At 40.3% G+C, this 23172-nt stretch overlaps 1 protein-coding gene across 1 annotated transcript in view; it reads left to right on the forward strand.

Moving 5' to 3' along the window:
- The first annotated feature begins 411 nt into the window (after nt 1–411).
- Nucleotides 412–23172, forward strand: part of LOC149287536 (UPF0524 protein C3orf70 homolog) — a 56327-nt gene continuing 33566 nt past the window's right edge. The window contains exon 1 of the mRNA XM_089492797.1: nt 412–595. Within this exon, the coding sequence (XP_089348923.1) occupies nt 412–595 (184 nt within the window). The remainder of the gene's footprint in view (nt 596–23172) is intronic.

Genomic DNA, 23172 nt, shown 5'->3' on the forward strand with positions numbered 1-23172 from the left:
TAATATTTTTTGTGCATAAATGTACATATGCCTGTCATAGTAATAGTAGTTAGTAGTAACTACCCTAAGCTTGGTGAAAATGACAAGGGGAATCACTAAGATGGGGTTACATGTGTAACTAACATGTCACCTAGGCTGATATTGGAGGAATACATGTATTAAATCTGAAGTTTGAAACTAGCTCTTAGTCAGCATATGTGGGAACCGTACTTATTGAGATCTTATACTAATGGGCAAAAAGACAGAGGGGCAGGGAGGAATGGTTACAGTGCTTTATATTCCCAGATATGTAGGCACACAGAATAAAAGGTCCAGCAAAACAATCAGTTTCACTTTTTACCTTATACCATTTTGCAGATCCAGGAGTCCTCCACACCACACTGTGCCTGTGATTAAGGCTACTTGGCAAAGATGACAGCCACCACTGCCCAAAAGTGCCTGAAGAATGATAAGGTAGATGAGGCCCAGGCACTTGCCCGGAGCTGTGCCGGAAGACCAGATTTCAAGCCCTGCGATGGTCTGTCCATCTGTGCAACCCATAGTCATGGCAAGTGCTTCAGACTCCACTGGTGCTGCCACTTGGGATGGTGCCACTGTAAGTGCTAACATTACAATATTTTCCTGGTGTTTTTTTTAACTGACCCATGATCTAGAAAAAGGAGCTCTGAATAGTCTACGTTTTATTGCAATGTTGCGGCATATGTCAACACTAATATTATTTGGTATTATTTTATTATGTTTTTTTATACATGATGATAAATTTGCTGGTATTTTACTGCTATTGATGCAGTGCAAGTTTACCAAACTGCTTAATTTTTTTTAAAAAATAATTCTGTTTCAATGAGAGATGGAATATGCATTTGAACAGGTGCATTCGGTACCAAATTCCGATACACAATGAAATGCCCCCCCCCTCGTCTATATGGAATTTTAACTCTATAGTTCTATATTAGTACATCTATAGCAGTATGTCCAGGCACCTAATAAGATGTTAGAAATGTGTTATGTCTGTCAGGGATGGTTTTCTATGGTCATCTGGTCGCTAGGAAATCAAGCCAATGTATCCAAGTACGAAGGTGCTTTTGATGTTTGATAGCTGACAGCAGCGTCAGTTCCTCCACACTCAACTCCTTCAAATCCACAGACGAAGTCTGGCATTGTTGGTTGCTTACCGTGCAATGGGATGACTTTTGTCCACATTTATGGCGTGCATGAGTAATCTTTTCTTGTATTTGAAGAGATTTTGGGTTGTATGGTGTAAAAGGGTCCCTACACAACCAACATGTACTTATGAGTTTGCCTCTAGTTTCCCGACACCTGAATCAGGAAGGTGGCTGGAAAGGGAAACATTTTTTAGCATCAATATGGTATGGAAACATTAAGCCAATTTATTTGTTTTATACACCAATGGAGCATTTTTGGCTAATAATGCCTTACATGTAACTTTATGTTGTAATCATTCAACTCTTGAGGGAACCAAAAGGTTTTTTCTAGTAGCCCTTAATATGTTACAGCTTACACCTTAATAAGATACACATGCACAAGGTCAGATATTTTGTAGGCAAATGGTTAGTATGAGTAAACAATTATACCAAACAGGTGCTAATGATCATTAACAGAAACAGGAGGATTAAAACTGGGTGAGGAACAGCCAAATTTACTAACAAGGTGAGATTGCTGAAGACAGTTTAATGTCAAAAGTCATACAACATGGTCAAACTAATTACAGAAACAAGACACAATATAGTTATACTGAATCAGCAAGGTCTCTCCCATGCATACAAAGAAACACTCAATGTTGAGGACGGTAGATGCAGTAGTTTGCCAAGGAAACTTATTGCTGCTGATCAAAAACACATCATGCTTACTTCCCATTGCAAAGATATCTATCAATGCCATCAGCATTAGCAAAAACAAAAACAGTCTACACATCTACTATGTCAGAGGTGGTATGCCAAAAAGCCATACCTCTGAAGTAGAAACAAGACCAAGCAACTCCACTATTCACAAAAACACAGGAACTGTTTAAAAGGAATGTCAGGGAGGCAGAGTGGCATATAGGGGGTTAAAAGGAATATCAGGGAGGCATAGTGGCATATGGGGTTAAAATGAATATCAGGGAGGTAGAGTGGCATATAGGGGGTTACAATGAATATCAGGGAGGCAGAATGCCATATAGGGGGTAAAAGGCATTTCTGGAGGGCAGAGTGGCATATACGGGGGTATAAGGCATATCTGGGGGGTCAGATGTGCATAACTGGGGGCAGGTTGGCAAATAAAAGGAAATAAAAACAAAAAATACATTTTTATCAATCATAGTTTTTATTAAATATGAAAAATTGTTTACATGTGAATTAATATTTACTAGTAAAACTTTTTCCTATAGGGTAGTCTTATATTCAGGTTTTTCATTTTTCCTAAATTAATATTCAAATTTTGGGGGGTCGTCTTATAATCGGGGTCATCTTATAATCGATCGAGCAAATACAGTATATAGATATATATGTATATAAAGATATATATATATATATATATATATATATATATAATTTGTATGTATTTTGGAAACACATTTTGTTGTTTCAAGGCTAAATATGAAAGATGTTCATCGCTGTGATATCCTGGGAGTTGGACCCCAGTAGCGACTAAATGAATAACAAATAGTGAACAAAAGTATATATATTTTTTGAAAGTTTACAACCCAAAGTATCTTACTAGAGGTATTTTAACACATTTTAGTCAACCGTTTTAGCACCAATGTATGCCAAACATTGCAGTACAATTTTATTTTTTCCATTGAAGTATTTCAGTAGATTTCTTTCCCAAGTTATGGGCAAGGACAAAAACTCATTAATCGTATGCAGCAACATCGCCTGAGTACAGCAATACCCCACAAGCATGGGTATGGCATGCAGCTGATTCCACATCAGCCCTTTGAAATTTGTTGTAAAAAAAAAAAGTGGATATATGAAAGAACAAAGTTCTTAATTTGTATTCAGAGTTCTCAATATCCCACATGCATGCGTATGTCATGCTTCTCAGACATTGTGGGGTCAAAAGGGGAATCTGCATATTTCAGGTTTCAAACTTGAAAATTTTGATTAGATCACTTTATTGGGTCCATGTCTCATTTGAGGGACAGTATAGTTCTTATATTTCAATTTAACCCCATATTCACTATTTCAAAGACACCCCACCTAACCCTTCTAGAAGGCCCACTCCATCCACAAATCTAACATGAACACAGGAGTTTGAATGTTTTGCTCTACTTTTTCACTTTTCAGGTATGGTTTGGGATGAGTGCTTCACATCGGACTACCTGGAACAAGAAAGAAAAGACACAAAAATAAACTCACACTTCTACAGAGCACATAGATAATATATATATATATATATATATATATATATATATATATATATATATATATATTTATGTATTTATTTATTTTTACCTCCCAATTTCTATCTCTTGAGATTCAGAACAGTGGGGCAGACCTTGTGATGTATACTGTCACTCAAACTGGAAGCCGTACTGTGCTTGCACATAATTCTTTACATATGCAGTATACATTCTCTGCTTTTTGGGACAGGTGGTATAGCTCGACAGGATAGTGGGATAGAGTGGCAAAATCGGTCACAAAAGACCCTCAAATAACAAGAGTGTAAAGTAGTTTCCCTTTTTTATAGTTGAATAAGAAAGGTCAATCTCAGGCTTTTGTGGGTAAAACCACCCCTTAACATCAAAATAATCCCAACTAACAATATCTTCCCTGAAGGGACATTTTCTACATTTTGGTAAACTATATTATTTGCTAACCCCATATGTTCTAATGTATGAAAAATACATTCCTGTTTTAAAACATTGGCTATGTGTTATAACATGCACTAAATATGTTTATCTTCATGTAACAAAAGCCTCTTTTTTTTCCCACTGGCAGTATGATGATGGCCATAGTTGTTTAGCCTCTGTATCATGCTGGATTTTGCACCCCTGTGTTTGTTTATCACTACACCAGGGGCGTACCTAGAGTATTTGGCACCCGGGGCGGATCCTGTAAGTGGCACCCCCCCCCAAATGTAAAGACATCTACAAAATTATGTTGGCAAGAATATTTATTGCACCAATTTGTAAACTGTATGTCAACTGTAAACAACAAGAAATCTGAAAAAATAAATTAATAACTTATAAGTAAAATAAATACATTTTAAATAACATTTACTGAACATATAATAGTGCTTTCTTTAATAACCCTCCAAAAAAAACAGCGTCCACATTGCCCACATAGAACCTGACCAGCACCCAAATTACACACACATAGGACGTGCCATCTTTGCCCCCAAACAGCCCAGCATGAGTCAGCATTGTTCCCAAACAGCCGAGTGTACGCCATCTTTTTCCCATAAACACCCTGCCTGTGCCATTTTTGTCCCATAAACACCCTGCTTATACCATCTTTGCCTTTTTGACAAATCAACTATACACCTATGATTAACACAAACACTTTTACAGTCACTCACTAATTCACTTTCATTAACACAATTCATTCACACAATCATTTTACACACATTCAATGATGCATTCTCACAAATTCATTAATTCTCTCACTCATTCACACAATTCATCCACGCATTAATCCATTCATTTTTGCTCTCTCATTCTGACTCTTTATTTCAATATTCTTGCTACCCTCCTTTCTCCCTATCTACCCCCTATCCCCCGTCTCACTCCCTTCTCCCTATCTACCCCCTCCTAACTATCTACCCTCTCCCCCCTTTGAAGTTAACTTACCTTTCAGGAGTCCTGCGGTGGGGGTGCAAGGCCTCTGTCTCCCAGCTCTGCCACTGTATGGAACAGTATAGAGTGATGGGAGTTATGATGTACTTTAGAGCATAATTATATAATGAAAGACATTGAAAATGGTACAGCATAACACCCATCACTCTCACACACTTACCAATCCACACTTACCAATCCACACTTACCAATCCACACTTACCAATCCACATTTACCAATCCACATTTACCAATCCACACTTACCAATCCACACTTACCAATCCACACTTACCAATCCACACTTACCATTCCACACTTACCATTCCACACATACCAATCCATACATACCAATCCACAGATTCCACACTTACCAATCCACAGATTCCACACTTACCAATCCACACAGGGCCGGACTGGCCCACCGGGATACCGGGAAATTTCGTAGGCCGGGCGGCTGCCCGAAATCTAATCTAAACGGCCGGCGCTACTTCAATTCTTTTTTTATTAAAGCAGCGCCGGCCAGCGGCATCAGCACTCAGTGGCCGTGTGCGATGGCCGCCTACTGATGGGAGCAGCGTGAGGGGTGAAAGCCCCGCCCCCTCGCACGGACCTTTCACCCCTCATGTTGCTCCCATCACTATGCGGCCATCAGATTAATGGAAATTTAATCGAAACGGCCGATGCGTGCTGACACCGCCGGCCGGAGCTACTTTAATACTTTTTTTATTTTACTTTATATGGCAAGCCGATCCTGCATATTCAATTAAAAAAAAAAAAAAAGAATTAAAGTAGCTCCGGCCGGCGGTGTCAGCACGCATCGGCCGTTTCGATTAAATTTCCATTAATCTGATGGCCGCATAGTGATGGGAGGAGCGTGAGGGGTGAAAGCTCCGCCCTGCTGGAGCACCGGATGTCCTGTCACTGACATCCTGTCAACATAGAAAACGGCGGCCTGCAGCTACCAGAGGACGGAGGCCAGGATGAAAAAGCCCCAAAGTGGAAGAAGTTGAAGGTAAATAAACAAATATTATTTTTTTTTTTAACAAACTGTATAATATTTTTTTATATAAAAGCCTTATGCCCCCCATATGCCACTCTGCCTCCCTGATATGCCTTATATGCCACTCTCCTTCCAGAAATGCCTTATACCCCTATATGCCACTCTGTTCCATGATATGCCTTTTAACCCCCTAAATGCCAGAGTGGCATATAGGGGTATAAGGCATTTCTGGAGTCAGAGTGGCATATAGGGGCTACAAGGCATTTCTGGAGGCAAAGTGGCCTATAGGAGGTTAAAATGCATATCATGGGGCAGAGTGGCATATAGGAGGGTATAAGGCTTTTCTGGAGTGCCCCATGGTATGCCTTTTAACCCCCTATATGCCACTCTGCCTCTATAAATGCCTTTTAACCCCCTATATGCCACTCTGCCTCTATAAATGCCTTTTAACCCCCTATATGGCATATAGTGGCATATAGGGGGTATAAGGCATTTCTGGAGGCAGAGGGGCATATAGGGAGTTAAAAGGGGGCAGAGTGGCAAGCCTGGGGCAGATGTCTGGCACTCCACCAGAATTGATCTGTGTTTATTTTCTGGATGTACCCTGCAATACGAAAAGACATCAGATTCTACTAACTTAATCAGGTTCTATTAACTTAAGTAATTGAAAGCTCCTTGACATGGGGCTCTGTGCAAAAGAAAATAAAAAGGGGGTAGAAGGGGCTGTTGGCAGGTTGGCAAATAAAAGGAAATAAAAACAAAAACAAAAAATGTCTCAATCTAAAAATGTTTGCAGTAGTAAATGTTTTGATTCCATTATGTGTAATATATTTCATTTATTAGGGCCTTTTAACAGTTTTGCTTTCTGGTATTTTAATACAAATAATATGATAAAAAGAATGTTTTATAGTTATTTGTACGGCAAATAGTGTGACTCGGGTATGTGCGTGTGGGTATAAGAGCTCAATCGCGAGATAAACTATATGGGGCTGCTCTCCAAATGTTTCCAGGGCTGCTTTTCAGTCCCAGTCCGGCCCTGAATCCACACATACCAGTCCACAGATTCCACACTTACCAATCCACAGATTCCACACCTACCAATCCACACATACCAATCCACTCTCACTGTCACTGAATGATTTCCTACCTTTCCTCTTTTCTTCTTCCAGCAGTCAGCTCCTTTTCTTCCTCTTCGCTCCTCTTCTTCTGTCTTCTTCCGGTTCAGAGGGCACGGACGGCGGTGGGCGTGGCTTCAGTGTTGCTTCAGCAGCAGTTGCCGCGCGGATTGCGAGGGAGCGGTATCGGAGGTCTTTAACAGACCTCTGGCTCCCTTGAGTGATTTTAAGCCGGTTCAAGGGAACCGGCTTAAAATCACTCAAGGGAGCCGGAGGTCTGTTAAAGACCTTCGATACCGCTCCCTTGCGAGCCTTCTCCTCCAGCAGCGGACATTACTGTCCGTCTCTGGAGGGGTGCCGGGTGCCGGCAAGTTGGCACCCCCCTGATGAGCGGCACCCGGTGCGGACCGCCCCCTGCTTGGTACGCTACTGCACTACACATAACATAATTTAAACTAACAGGGGAGTCCTAAATCCCTATCATCGTAGGGCAATGTAACATAGATGCATTTTGTTACATAGTCTTTGACAAGGGCTCTGGCAAAGAGGGAGTTAAATTATACAATTACCATCTAGTTCCAGTTAGTTCATTAGGAGAACAATATCTTTTATACAGCAGCTTTCAGAGGCAACAGACTGACGGGGAAAACCTAATAAAAGCCATTTGTCTCCGCTGTGGAATTTCCTAGCATTTTTCATCTTTTAGTTTTAACCACTTATATGCTGACCTGTCACCACTTTTACATTAAATTACAATTTGTATAACTATTTTGTTTTGATCTGGGATTTTAATTGTGATGATGTGCTTGGTGCACCTTCTCTGTTCTAGTAAGGAAGCACATATGGGCCACTTGTCACGCAGTTCACAGCAGACATATGTAGCGTGGGAGAATTGAATGGTACACGGGCTTCAAGAGCTCCCAGTCAGAAAGAAAACAGCTTTTGGGTTTGCATTGAGAATATGTTTATGAATACAGTTTTTTCTTTACATATAGTTATACACAGGTATACATCATGCTTTATTTATAGATACCATAGCCATTAATAGTTCTGTAGATGCAGTTCATATGTTTTTCCATATTTTATACATTTAGATGTGTATACAGCAACAGCTATGCATTATTGTGGAGTTTATATTTCAAAAACAGTATTGATGGATTTATCACCGCCCCATTCCCTATTTCCTCAATTCATGTGTACAAAGCATTTTATAAAAACTGGATAAAATGAATTAAAGAATTAAATTAAAGAATTGCATCAAGGAAATGGAAATTGGTGCCTCCAATACAGAGCTTACAATTAAATTAGTAATGACATTTTGCAGTTTCAGAATACGTTTAAAGAATATGCAAATAAAGTGTATCTGCTAAAATAACATGGGTAGTCTAAATTCCCCAAATAAAAATTTATTCACACCCACAAATCGGTGTTGCAATTTATTCCAAAGGTGTTCAATGGGGTTAAAAGTAGGGCTCTGTGGAGCGGTGTATTTTGGTTTTGTGCTGCCCTAATAAGACCTAACTTGGGCACCGTCTAATTTAAAATTGGCCCATCCCTAACCATAACTGCCCCTTAATTAACCCTAAAGACCCCATCAACCATAACTGCCCTTAAATTAATCCTAAACACCCCATTAACTATAACTGCCCCTAAATTAACCCTAAAGACCCCATCAACCATAACTGCCCTTTAATTATCCTAAACACCCCATTAACCATAACTGCCCCTAAATTAGCCCTTAACACCCCATAACCATAACTGCCCCTAAATTAACCACCACCTCCCCTAACTTTCAGCAGCCCAAATATTAATTTGATACCTACTGTTAGATGAGTTGCTGAGCAGTGTGGACAAAGGGGGGGACCAATCATCAGTGTGACTGCAGGGAGGGACTGGGAAGTAGTGACTGCTGTGGGGGTGTTGGATGGGCGTTTGGGGCGGCATTTTTTGGGCCACCCCCCTGAAATGTGCCCCCCAAGGCAGTTGCCTTGTCTGCCTCACGGCAGATACAGCACTGGCTCTGTGCAGGTCACTTGAGTTTCAAATCTGGACCTTGCTTTGCGTACAGGAGAATAGTCATGCTGGGACACCAAACTGGTGCCACAAAGTTGAAAGCATATAATTGGCTAAAATGTCTTTGTATGCTGTAACATTATGTATTACCCTTCACTGGAGCTAAAGGGGCCTAGCCTAAATCCTGAAAACCATTATCCTTCGTCTATTAAACTTTACAGTAGGCACAATGCATTCTGGTAGGTATCATTCTCCTTGCATCTGCCAAACCCAGATTCAGTTATCAGACTTCCAGAAACACATTTCCACTCCTCCAGAGTCCACTAGCTGGGTTTACAGACTAGGGTTTACAGAGGATGGTCCGAAAAAGAGAAACAATCCAGTGAGCGCCAGTTGTGTGGAGAAAAATGCCTTGTTAATGTCAGAGGTCAGAGGAGAAAGGACAAACTGTTTCGAGGTGACAGAAAGGCAACAGTAACTCAAAAACCACTCTTTATGGGCAGATGGGCTACAGCAGCAGAAGACCACATCGGGTGCCACTCTTGTCAGCTAAGAACAGGAAACTGAGGCTACAATTCGCACAGGCTCACCAGAATTGGACACTGGAAGACTGGAAGAACCTTACCTGGTCAGATGAGTCTCAAATCCAGCTGCAACATTCAAATGGCAGGGTCAGACTTTGGCGTAAACTACATAAAAGCATGCCTTGTATCCTGTCTTGTATCAACGGTTCAGGCTGCTGATGGTGGTGTAATAGTGTGGGCACATTTTATTGGCACACTACAGGCCCCTTAGTACCAAGTGAGTATCATTTAAATGTGATGGCCTACCTGAGTATTGTTGCTGACCATGTCCATCCCTTTATGACCACAGTGTACCCATCTTCTGATGGCTACTTCCAGCAGGATAATGCACCATGTCACAAAGCTCACATCTCAAACTGGTTTCTTGACAATGACAATGAGTTTTCTGTACTCCAATGGCCTCCACAGGCCAATAGAGTACATTTGGGATGTGGTGGAATGGGAGATTTGTATCATGGATGTGCAGCCGACAAATCGGCAGCAACTACCTGATGCGATCATGCCCATATGGACCAAAATCTTTGAGGAATGTTTCCAGCACCTTGTAGAAAGTATGCCACAAAAAATGAAGGGAGTTCTGAAGGCAAATGGGGGTCCAACCCATTACTAGCAAGGTGTACCTAATAAAGTGGCCAGTGAGTGTATATGTAGAGATTAGCATTGCATGATTACACATTGGTCTTTATAACCAAGTAAATTAGTCTTTGTTTGTTTTTTTAAACTACAACATCAGCTGTATGCTGTTCATTCTTACATACTGACTTTTGACATTGAAATCACAAAGACATCTCTCTTCATGGAATCTGGCCAGCAATATTTACAGTGCCTTGGGTGACCTGCTCTTGCTAGAACTGTTTGTACTTGAGTATTGTAACAGTAATTGATATATGCTAATGGCTATGTGCTGTGATAAATGAAAAACAATGCTGTTAGTAGACCTCTTTTAAAATGATATTCCAGCATGGTTTTACAGCAAAAAAAGGTTTGTCATTGTGTGATTATTCAGGCTGTTTAATGTATCATATACTTCCTAAAATGCTCATTTATTTTCCATTTACAAAAGGACTAAAATAATAATTCAGAACTGGAAACAACATTTACTGTGTTAAGACTGGCCCATTAAAAGCACACTCACAAAGATAGCAATGTGTGTGCTCGAGAAAAACAAACACAATGTATGAATGTATTAGCACTAGTGGTATACTCACAACATCAAAAAAATATAAAATTACATCATACTATGAAGACTTTTAGTCATAGTTTTTCCTCACTGCAGAGGTTAAATGTGAAACTTCAATGCGTTTAATAAGAAAAAATGAATTGTTAAGAGTATTTGGCACTTAGAGCCAATCCTATATTTGGCTCCTCCCTATCAGCCCCCCCCCCAGTAACTCACATACGCACTGGCACACATTTTTTATGCACACTTTCACATTTACATAGACTTACACACTCACACCAACAAACATGCACATGGACATACATACTAACCTACACCCTCATGTTAACACTTATTCCCTTTCACACACTTACACATACACAATCATCCTGACACACACTTACACATACACACTCATGCTCACACACACTTACACACACACACACACACACACACACATCCATGCTCTCACACTCTTATACATTCATGCTCATATACACATTCATACTAACACACACCTGACATACAAACACATATACACTCATACGTAATATACATACAGTCGTGCATGCATACTCCCTACCTCACCCTCTCCCACCTTCCCTCACTCATTCCCTTACCTCAACTACAGTTCTCCCTCTGGCTGTGAGCTCTCCCTCCAAGTTATGTGACCCTGCTATGTGCCTTCCTTCCATGTCCAAGTTTGTCGGCTAAGGGCTGGTCCTTGGGCCGACCCCCTCCCCTTAGTACGTCACCTTTTTGGGGCTTGGGCTGTTTGCAAATTAGCTATTCTATAACTTTCTTCCATTAAGAGAGTTAAAAAAGTAAGGAGTGGGAAAGCCCAGCCTGCCTTGTGTGGATCTAGGGACATAGTGGGAGAGGTTGTTTTAGCCGACATGTAATCACGGCTGGACTGGGCTTGAAAAGCAGCACTGGAAACATTTTATCTCGTGGTCAAGCTATTGTACCCACATGCACCCATCATACATACTAATTTAATTGCATTCTATGAAGAAGTAATTAGAAGTGTTGATCAGGGTGTTGCAGTGAATGTAATCTACTTGGATTTTGCCAAGGCGTTTGACACGGTTCCACACAATAGGTTAGTATTCAAACTGAAGGAAATTGGTCTAGATGCAAATTCTTGTTCTTGGGTAGAACATTGGCTTAGAGATAGATTACAGAGAGTTGTTATAAATGGTAAATTTTCAAGCTGGTCAAAAGTCGTAAGTGGTGTCCCACTGGGACCAATTTTATTCAACATATTTATAAATGACCTGGCAGTAGGCGTTGAAAGTCATGTTTCTGTGTTTACAGATGACACTAAACTAGGTAAAGTTATACAGGGTGAGCAGGATATTACTGTGCTGGGATCTAGATAGACTGGGGGACTGGGCACACAAATGGCAGATGAAATTCAATGTAGATAAATGTAAAGTTATGCACTTCGGGGTAGCGAATGCACAAGCAACCTACACCCTAAACGGTAGTGAATTAGGGGTAACGACAAATGAGAAGGATTTGGGAATTGTTATAGACAACAAACTAGGCAACAATGTGCAATGTCAGTCAGCAGTTGCTAAGGGCAGTAAGGTATTGTCGTGTATAAAAAGGGGCATCAAGTTGCGGGATAAAGATATAATTTTGCCTCTGTATAAATCAATGGTAAGGCCGCAGCTTGAATATGCTGTGCAATTTTGGGCACCTATTCTAAAGAAGGATATCATAGCACTAGAAAGGGTGCAGAGGCGGGCTACAAAATTAATAAAAGGAATGGAGCACTATAGTTATGAAGAAAGGTTAACTAATTTAAATCTGTTTAGTTTAGCAAAACGTCGCCTCAGAGGGGATATGATAACATTATATAAATATATTTGGGGCCAATACAAACCATTGTGTGGAAATCTGTTCATAAACAGGACTATGCATAGGACGCGTGGTCATGCGTTCAGACTGGAAGAAAGGAGATTTAGACTAAAGCAGAGGAAAGTGTTTTTTACAGTAAGGACAATAAGGATGTGGAATTCTCTGCCTGCAGAGGTAGTGTTATCGGAGTCTGTACAGACGTTTAAACTGCAACTGGATGGATACCTGGATAAACATAATATTCAGGGATATAATCTTTAATTATGGGGAAACAGCTTATTGATCCAAGGAGAAATCTGACTGCCATTTTCGGGTCAAGAAGGAATTTTTTTCCCTGGTTAGTGCAAAATTGGAAAGAGCGAAACCGGGGTTTTTTTTTGCCTTCTTTTGGATCAACAGCAACATATTAACAGATATAGGAAAGGCTGAACTTGATGGACGCATGTCTTTTTTCAGCCTATATAACTATGTACATACCTGAGTCACACTATTTGCCATCCAAATAACTATAAATAATTTTTAGCACATTATTTGTATTAAAATCTCAGAAATCAAAAGTGTTAAAAGGCCTAAATTAGTTACAGAAATTAGACATAATGGAATCAAAACATTTGCTACTGCAAAAACGTTTAGATGAAAAGTTCCAGTTCTGCTAAAAGGTTCTCCCTTAAGGGGCAAGGATTGTAAAACCAAAGGGCATAATGAAACCAGGCCTTACAATTAAATTGGGTTTCACAGACTCTGAAGATCTCAACCATCATCCAGGTTTCTGCAACTAATCCTTTGTGATAAGATCTATACTCACCTAGTGCATCTGAAGAATATTATCCAAAAATTTATTTATTTGTCCTGATTTTGTAATTATCTCATATTTTGAATGCAGTAGCATACCTAAAGAGGGAAGATGGGGGTGGTCCGCCTTGGGTGCCACTCATCACGTGCGTGGCACCCACAGCAGTAAGCCACAGACTCGCATTAGGCGGCATCAGGCCGCATAGATATCTGCACAGCCCCCCAAATCTGCAGGAGAGTAAATGTGTGGATGAATGAGTGGGTAAATTAATGTTTGAATGAATGAAGTTATTAGTGAGTAAGTTAGGGTTTTTGGGGTCACAAATGGCACAGGTAGGCTGATTGGGGGAGCAGAGGTGCTACAGGTAGGCTAATTAGGGGGGGCAGAGGTGGCACAGGCAGGCTGATTAGGGGAGGGCAGAGGTGGCACGGGCAGGCAGCTAAAGGGGCAGAGTTGGCACAGACAGGCTGTTTTCAGGGGCAGACTTGGCACTGGCAGGCTGTTTCAAGGGCAGAGTTGGCACACGCAGGCTGTTTCAAGGGCAGATGTGGCATAGGCAGACTGTTTGAGGGGCAGTGATGGCACAGGCAGACTGCTTAAGGGGCAGTGATGGCACAGGCAGACTGCTTAAGGGGCAGCAATGGCACAGTTAGCCTGCTAAAGAAGCAGCGGTGGCACAGGCAGGCTTTTTAAGGGGCAGAGGCCTACTACATTAATGTCTGGCTTAGTGTATAATAATAGGGGTTATGCTGCACTACCGTCAGTGTCTGGCTCAGTGTATAGTGGTGGGAATTACGCTGTACCATAAATGTTCAGTAAATGTAATTTATTTAAATTAATAATTTAATTAATAATGTATTTTTCCAGATTTCTATTTTTTTTCCAGTTGACATTCAGTTAAAAATTTCTGAAATAAATATTCTTGCCAACATAATCTTTTGTGGGGGAGTGCCACATACAGGATCTGCCCCAGGTGCCAAATACTCTAGGTACGTCCCTGTTTGAATGTAGTGTTTAGTAGCTAAAGCGACAGTCCAACCATCAGATCCACTTTAAAGCCTATGATAGCTGTTTGGTCCCTTTTGCAAATGCAGGGGGAAATTGTGCAGAATTCCTGCATATGGATATGGATCCACAAAAAATTGCACCTGAATGCAAGAGGCTCCAATGTGCTTGAAGAGAGAATGGCTAGACGGTTGGAGGAGATTTTAAACTAGGAATGGGGGGGATAAATACCGGGCTAGACAGTATAGAAAGGAAGGTGTTCCAGTTAGTAGCCAGGTGGGTGAATCTGTGGCCTTGGTTTGTACAGATAATAGGGAGAAGGGCAGAAAGCAATTGCAGCATGTGTGTTAAATGACAAGCTTAAGGTCATGTCTACAAATAATCGCAGTTTAGGGAATAAGATCAATTAACTTGTAAAAGTAGTGGCAACTGAGAATGTTGATTTAGTGGCTGTTACTGAGACATAGTATGAGAAAAAAATGACTGGGACATAGCAATACCAGGGTACTCTTTATATAGAAAACACAAGAAGGTCAGGAAAGGGGGAGAAGTGGCCCTATATGCGAAAGATAACATAAAATCTAACCTAACACAAGTTGGCGAAGAGAACATAGAGTCAGTTTCCGTTACATTACAATTTGGTAAAATAACAGAAACTTGTGTTGGTATAATTTATAGACCCCCTGGACAAGTAGAAGTAGAGCTAGATAATCTACTGATTGAGGAAATAGCTAAAATGACAAGTGAAAGGGGAAGTTATAATCGTGGGAGACTTTAATCTTCCTGATGTTTACTGGAGAACCAGTGGCTGGTTGTGCTCGGAGTGCAGATCTTCTAAACTCCATACTGGGATTATCTTTAAAACAAGAAGTTGAGGAGCCAACCTGTAAGGAAGCCATATTAGAGTTAGTGTTCACAAATGGAGATTTGTTATCAGATATTACTGAAAGTGAAAGACTGGGATGTAGTGATTATTAAGTCTTACATCTTTAGTGGGGAAATTAATGTAAACTATGTTAAAGCATAGAATTGTTGAACATCTTAAGTCACATAGGTTTCAAGATCAAAAACATGGGTTTACCTCAGGAAAATCATGCCAAACTAATCTCATTGATTTTTTTGATTGGGTGACTCAAATAATTGATCGAGGTGGTGCAGTAGACATTGTCACACATAAGTAAATGCAATCTCTGCGTTTAGATCCCAATATTGTTAGGCAGTGGCTGAGTGAAAGACAATAGTGGGTTTTAGTCAATGGAGTATATTTGGAGCAAGGTCTTTTTACTAGTGGAGTATCTCAGGGATCTGTATTCAAATTTCTTGATGGAAAGGTATGGTTTTTTTTTTATGCAAAGGGTTAATGTTCCTGGAGGGATAAGCCAAATGGCAAGTTATGTAGGTAAACTGGAAAAATGTGGCAACTGGCCTTTAATGTGGGTAAATGCAAAGCAATGCACCTAGGCCAGTATAGAATATTTGATACTGTCCTAACCTCAATGTGTGAGGAAAGGGACTTAGGAGTAATTATTTTAGAGGATTTAATGCAGTAGACAATGCAGTAGAGCAGCAGGAAATGCTAGCAGAATGCTTGGTAGGGAGAGGTATTAGCAGTAGAAAGAGGGAAGTGCTCGTGCGGTTGTACAGATCACTGGTGAGACCTCAATTGGAGTATTGTGTAGCGTACTGGAGACCGTATCTCTAGAAGAAAATAGATATGTTAGAGAAAGTTCAGAGAAGGGCTACTAAAATGATTAATGGATAACAGGATAAAAAAACTTACCAGGAAAGGTTAAAGGATCTTAAAATGTATAGCCTGGAAGAAAGATGTGACAGGGGGAATGCTTCTTATCTGCAGTCACTTTTCTATGTTTCTTTATGCTTTTCCTCCTCTCCTCACTTCAAGCTGAGTTTCCTGCAGGAGATGTGTTTGGCCAAACATATCTTCCTGCACGTGATATACTCGCCTCCAGTCAGCTCCAGTACTGACATGGGGAACGCTATTAATAGTGTATATTCAAAGGAAGGTGCTACTAGTGGATTGCCTTAGGGATTCTTGTATTAGTGATAACACAAAAGGACTTAAATGGTAAGATATGTCTTACCAACAGTGTAAATATCCCTGGTGCAATAAGTGGCTAATGATGTAAGTAAATAAAGAAGAATGGTTTATAGTGTGGCAGCTGCTGTTTTACGTTGATAATTGAAAAACAATGTACTTAGGACGTAAAAAAAAAATTATAGGAAGACAAGACCAAGGATTTATTAAGGTTTGAGTCTTTACATCAGGAAAAACAGTCAGACCAGACAGACTGACTTATTTTTATCTGGTTCTTGCTGTGGCAAAGTAAACAATTAGTGCACAGAGATCTAAAAAAGGAACAGGTAAAGCATTAAACAAAGATACACTTGCTTATTCTTGCTATGGGCAATATGATTTACACAGCCTGTTAGACTTTCCATTAGAGATATTTGTGGCATTTGTGACCAAATACAACGAATCTGTGAAAGAAATATCACATCATAAAGCAATGATGTCGTTATGAAATGTATCATGCCCTTGTGTGTATTTGTGAGAAATCCATTCTTTATTCAAATAAAACATTTATTTCAGTGGAAGCTCAGAAGCAGAACATAATAGGGTAACATACCCAGCGGGAACACTTTCATGCTGAATTGCATATCAAATGTCTGAAGTGCTGCGATCAAAGCATCCAAACTTCTTCAAGTATCTACCAGCCTTCTTATTTGAAATTCTAGCCTGAATTTGGTCCCTCGCCTCTTTACACAGGCATGGCTGTGCTCATTCCCCTGTGAATGGAAAGCAATAATAGTGAAATAATTAGAAAAATTGAATAGACAGTTACCTTGTGTAAAGTATGTTAATAAGTTTGTAAAATCCAACACTTGGTTGGGTGCAGTCAGATACATTTTTTTGGGATGTTCTCAAAGTGACAAACAGGCCCAGACTGGTAATTTGGCACACCAGAGAAATGCCTGGTGGCCCGCTGGCAAACAGTGATCCATACTCACCTGCTCCAGTTGCAGGTTCTACAGTCTGAGGACATCAGCTGCATATGCCTGGCCGCACTCTCCGTAACATGCGTCCTCTCGTATATATAGTCGTCAGCCACTCTTATTTAATTTGGCAGCAGCTGACCTTACAGGGCTACAGCCTCACCATCATACTCAGTCTAGCTATGGTTACAAACATTTATCATCATAAGTGATAATGTTTACTACACTTGTCATGATTTACCATAGATTATTTATTATACATATGCTGTAATTGAGTGATAATGCGCTCTTAACTGTGATCTTATTGAAGGCATCACATATAAATATACATTTATAGAAAGTAATAGTTGTGTTGGATACTCCAAGCAACATAAAGAGCTAGTTTCATTTTATCCGGACAGGAGACAAATTTTATTTTGGAGCTGGCAAGCTTATGTTTGTCAGCTGATTGCACTGTAAGAATCATTTTAGTTAATTGTCATGTTCCAATTTCTGTTTAGACCTCTATTTGGAAATTGTGCAAACGTTTTGTAACAAAATCACATCAAACATTGTATAGTATGTATGCCTTTTATCAATGCAAGCTGTACTACCTCTGTATTTTTGAGACTGGTTAATGGGCCTGGAAGGGAAAAAAAATGTAAACTCTGATTGACTTGACTTCCATCAAATAGGAAGACTTTTCATGGTCCATCCAGACAACACACAGATTATACCTTCATAACTGCCTGAAAGAAGGGAATAAGTTACTTAGTTATACATCCCACACAGGCCCATACAAGTAGTATGTAACATAACAAATTGACTAACAGAGACAGCAGGTGAGGAGGGCCCTGCTCAAACGAGTTTACAATCTAGAGAAATTTAGGGTGTATTACACAATAGGTAAAAGTGCCGTTGTTAGGGATAGACCAGCCACACTAGTAAAAGTATTGCAGGAGAGGGACTAGGAAAGGTGAGCTAAAGGAATATGGAGGGGTTGTTAATTTGCTATGTTGTAAGCATCCTTAAAGAAGTGAGTCTTGAGGAATGTTTTGAAGGAATAAAGGCACGGAGACAGATGGATAGACCGGGGGAGGGCATTCCAGAGGATAGGGGCAGCCCTTGAGAAATCTTGTAAGCGTACATGAGAGCTAGAAATCAGAGAGGATAGAAGGAGCTCATTGGATGAGCGGAGAGACCGGTTAGGAGTGTATTTAGAGATGAGTGGGGAGATGTAAGGAGGGGAACCGCTGTGAAGCGCTTTGAAAGTAAGAGTGAGGATTTTGAAATGACAGAGGAGGGAGACGTTAGTAAAGCGATGTGAGAGGAAAATAAGTCTGGCAGCAGCATTCATGGTGGATTGTAGAGGAGTGAGACGGTTAAAAGGGAGACCAGCTAAGACATAGTTACAGTAATCAAGACAGGAGATAATCAGGGCATGGAAGAGGGCCTTAGTGGCATCCTGTGTTAGGAAGGGACAGATGTGGGCAATGTTTTTAAGATGGAGATGACAGTTTTTAGAGACTGAATATGGAGTGTGAACGAAAGGTCGGAGTCAAGGGTAAATGAGTAGACGGGGAGATGATAGCACCATTAACATTGCGGGAGATAGATGGGGGAATCTTAGCATTGGAGGGAGGGAAGATGAGGAGTTCAGTTTTGGAGAGGTTAAGTTACAAGAAATGTGCAGACATCCAGGTAGAGACAGATGCAAGGCAGCTAGTTACGTGATCTAAGACAGAGGAAGAGAGATCAGGGGAGGATAGATAGATTTGGGTGTCATCAGCGTACAGGTGGTATTGAAAGCTAAAGGATGAGATCAGTTTGCCAAGGGAGGAAGTGTAAAGAGAGAACAGAAGGGGTTCTAAAACTGAGCCTTGGGGTACCTCAACTGAGAGAGGGAGGGGAGAAGTGTTACTGGAGACAGAGACGGTGAAGGTACGATCAGAAAGGTAGGAAGTGAGCCAGGAGAGAGCAGTGTCACGGAGGCCAAGATCATGAAGCATTGGAAGGAGGGTGTCAAAAGCAGCAGAAAGGTCCAGTAGGATTAGCATGGAGTAGTGGCCCTTGGATTTAGCAGTGAGTAAGTCATTAGTAACTTTAGTTAGGGCTCAGTAGAGTGTCGAGGGCAGAAACCAGATTGAAGAGGGTCAAGCCGGAAGTTGGAATCTAGAAACTTAGTTAATTGGATATAAACAATTCTTTCAAGAAGCTTGGAGGTGAAAGGAAGCAGAGAGATGGGACAGTAATTGGAGAGATCAGTCGGGTCAAGGGGGGACTTTTTCAAGATAGGAGTAATGGTAGCTATATCCACTTTATACATGGATCCCTTGAAAGTAATTGCCTGCTGTACAAGATATAGAGGCAAAAGGTTAATATTGTTGACCTTATTTGCATGCGCCTACCCAGAATCCCTTGTGGTTGTGGCAGCACCATGAGATTTCTGAGGGAAAAACAAGCCTCCTGTAGATGAGTGTTTAATAATGCTTCTACTACCCCCTTTATTAAGCTAGGCACACTAGAAGCATACCAGGGAACTTAAAAGCTCCAGCTACCTCACTCTTCAATGATGTCGGTAGGCGGGGCTGACATAGTCAGTGGGAGGGGCTTATGACATTCTGAATGTGGCTTGGCGCAACTGCTTTACATTTGTATTGGGGTGGAGTGTGGCTTGTCTAAATTCCGCTCCCGCGACCTGGAGATTTCCACCCGTTGCCTGGAGACCTGGAAAAGCAGTGCTTTATCCAGAGTGTCCAGGTGAAATGCGAAGAGTTCCCAGGTATGACAATAAGTGTGCGACTTATTGTGTTTTCCCATAGAATCAAGAATGTTTTGGTTTATTCACTAGGAAGTCATGGTCAGTCTCGACCTTAGTCACTTTCCCCTACATGCTTACACTCTCAAAAAAACAAGCAGATTAATTAACATTTGTTTGTGAGGGCATACAACTTCATTTGACTTTGTTTTTTGTGTCAGGTTTTTATTTTTCAGTAATTCTTCTTTTTTGTTTTTATATTTGTGTATGGCCCATTTACTTGAAGCTATAATAGAAGACTAAGTTTTTCATTAATCATTAATCCTAAACTCATGGCACCCAAAGGATGTTTGGATGGCCTCATCCTCCTTACCAGGGGCATCTAGGGTTGGGGCGTTAAATTGGGATTCGTTTTTTAAAAGTTTAATGTTTTCATACTTTACTCCTTCCATCCCACAGGGTAGGTATGGAGTGAGGCACAGAATGGGGACTGTGCCCCTTAAAATGTAATTTCATATATTGTTACCCCAAAGATGCCCATCCAAGGAGCATTCATTTTATTATAGCCCTATCTTCCTGGGAACTGGTTTTATTTATTTTGGACCTAATTTAATGTAGTTGGGGTGTGGGATCGAATTGTAAGTAACCTCACAACTCGCTGGGTTTTCAAGGTGAAGTTTGTGAGATGGAACAAAAGTTCCAACTCACATTTTAAATTGAAGGTAACTCATAGGTTATTAATTTGCAAGTTGCATGTTTCTTTCATGTTGCATACACTAACATCTTTTGCATGCAAGTTGTTTTTTTAGTTTTGATGAATTGGGCTTTAGTGAATTTGTGAGTTAGAATTCTGTATGATTTGGGCTTTTTTAATTTGTTTTTTTAATTGAAAATTTTATTTGAAAAGGCCACAGCCTTTTTATTTAACAATCGTTGTCCTGTAAAACTTGAAATAATAAACATATGGAGAACCACCTAAGAGGAGGGAGGGTGGGACATACAACACCAGGTAAGGTTAAACTAAATGGCTCCTTACCCCTGTGACCACCAACCTTAAATATCCTCCTACCAAAACTCCTCCCCTAAATTCCACAATTCCCGCCTTAGCCTAGCCCTGCTCAGCACTCTGTCAGGGGCCACTCTTGCCCATTCTGGCCCCTGTGGGCTTCAATGCTAATGAGAATTGGCTTTAGTGAGTTAGACTTGTGCTAGTTGGTTCCTGCAACTCACAAGTGCTTGCACTTTAGTAAACACACAAGCACTGTATTTGTTAAATAAATATTCCTTTAAATAGATTTGTTTACAACAAATTCTACTTCAATTTTAAGTACTATATTTTAAAATTGTCAAAATACTTGACAGGTTTCTGTGTTACTGTTAGATGTTATATATTGCATATAAATGAGGTGAGTTGATGGTTTATCATTAAATTATAGTTGTTTTGATGAATTTTAGGAGATACAGCACACATATGCATCAAAGTTTTTGAGGCCTCAGAATTGTCTAAATAATTTAGCATATATCAAGTGGAATTATAACCAAGAAAATCATATAGACACTTTCCTGTTACATGACAACATTACACAAATCCTTTACATGTTTTAGGCACTCATGAAAGAGCTTCCTTGTAATTGTTTTAGGTGTATATATGCTTGGATCACTTCATAACCTAACCCTAAAAGTCAGTTAACATGTGTAGCCCAAGACGTAATGCAGCAAGGTTTGAATCAGAAGCATATATGCACCAGATGATTTTGCATTTTAATACCAGATTCAATGTAAGTGGGAGACCTCAATAGCCTTTTATTATACATTATTATAGCATTTTGTTATATTTAACAATTACATTATTTTTTGTACCCTCTAATTTGCTTCAACACATAGTTTGTGTTTAGCTGTAATTTTCTTCTCACTTAGTGTACCCACACAAAGTATATATTGTTTTTTCAGGACAAGAAGGGCTTTCTTTAGATACCATTATATCATCCAATTTACAGTAATAAAATAGGGTGAAACATTTTTTTCTGTCTTTTATTTGAGAAATTGTTTACTCATCTACAAAAGCTAAATGCTTTTTGTACAGTGGGTTTGTCTGGTTATTTTGGGGTAATAGGTCACATTTTAAGTATACACAATTCAGTTTTTCATCGTGGACCCTTGACATATGGTCCTTCTGCCCCCGTATCCTATTTGGGAAATCTTTGAACCTGGCCAATTTTATATATATATATTTTATTTGGATTTTTTTTTTTTTACATTTTGTTGAACTGGATGTTTCCCCTGATGTTTCCTTTTTTAACTGTTTAAATTTATTTTACTAACCACATTGTGATTTGTAAGCTGGGCTCCATTGACTTGCATGCTTGAATGTAGTACCTGTATTCAACCTGCAGGGGTAGCTCAGAGTTCTTAGAAGGGTCTTGAGGGACCCTCTTGAGAACCTGTTTACTTAATAATGGGCAAGATGCAAAATCTCTTGATGTTGAGGCAATTCAGCATCACCATTTAAGCTTAGGGGGTGATCGTTAATCACCTCCTAACTTCCTTTAAGCAGACAGCCAGCACCATATTTAATGTGACACACTACTCTGTGGAGTGATGGGATGGGGCCCCTGCAAATTTTAGTGTTGCTGAACAGTGGTACAGCAATACAGTTTGTAAGAAGAAAGCGCTCTTAGGGGGTTAAGTAAACTATCTTCCTTTACCTTGTTGATTCCTTAAAAGTATTTAACTGTTTCCATTGTATCCGCCTGTCATGTCTTTCTTCCAGGCTATATATGTTAAGATCCTTTAACCCCTTAACGTCCATTGCCGGGTCAGGCACGTCATGCAAAACGGTCACTTAACGACCTATGACGTGCCTGACACGTCATGAGACTTAAACAAGCTTAGAAAGTGATCAACGATCACTTTCTAAGCTTAAACGGTGTTGCTGTAATGCCGATGTCGAGGCATTCAGCAACACCGAGATCGGCATGATGGGCCATGTCTGGCCCCTCCCCGGGGCGTCAACATCCGCCATACATTGTAACGCCCGTTTTAAAAGCGTTTAGGAGGCGATCAACGATCACCTCCTAAACTTCAATGGTGTCGCTGGAATGCCTCGATCA

The sequence above is a fragment of the Sceloporus occidentalis genome, unplaced genomic scaffold (genome assembly GCF_023333645.1).
Source record: "Sceloporus occidentalis isolate IW3139 unplaced genomic scaffold, rSceOcc1.0.p SCAF_59, whole genome shotgun sequence".
Classification (NCBI taxonomy): domain Eukaryota; kingdom Metazoa; phylum Chordata; class Lepidosauria; order Squamata; family Phrynosomatidae; genus Sceloporus; species Sceloporus occidentalis.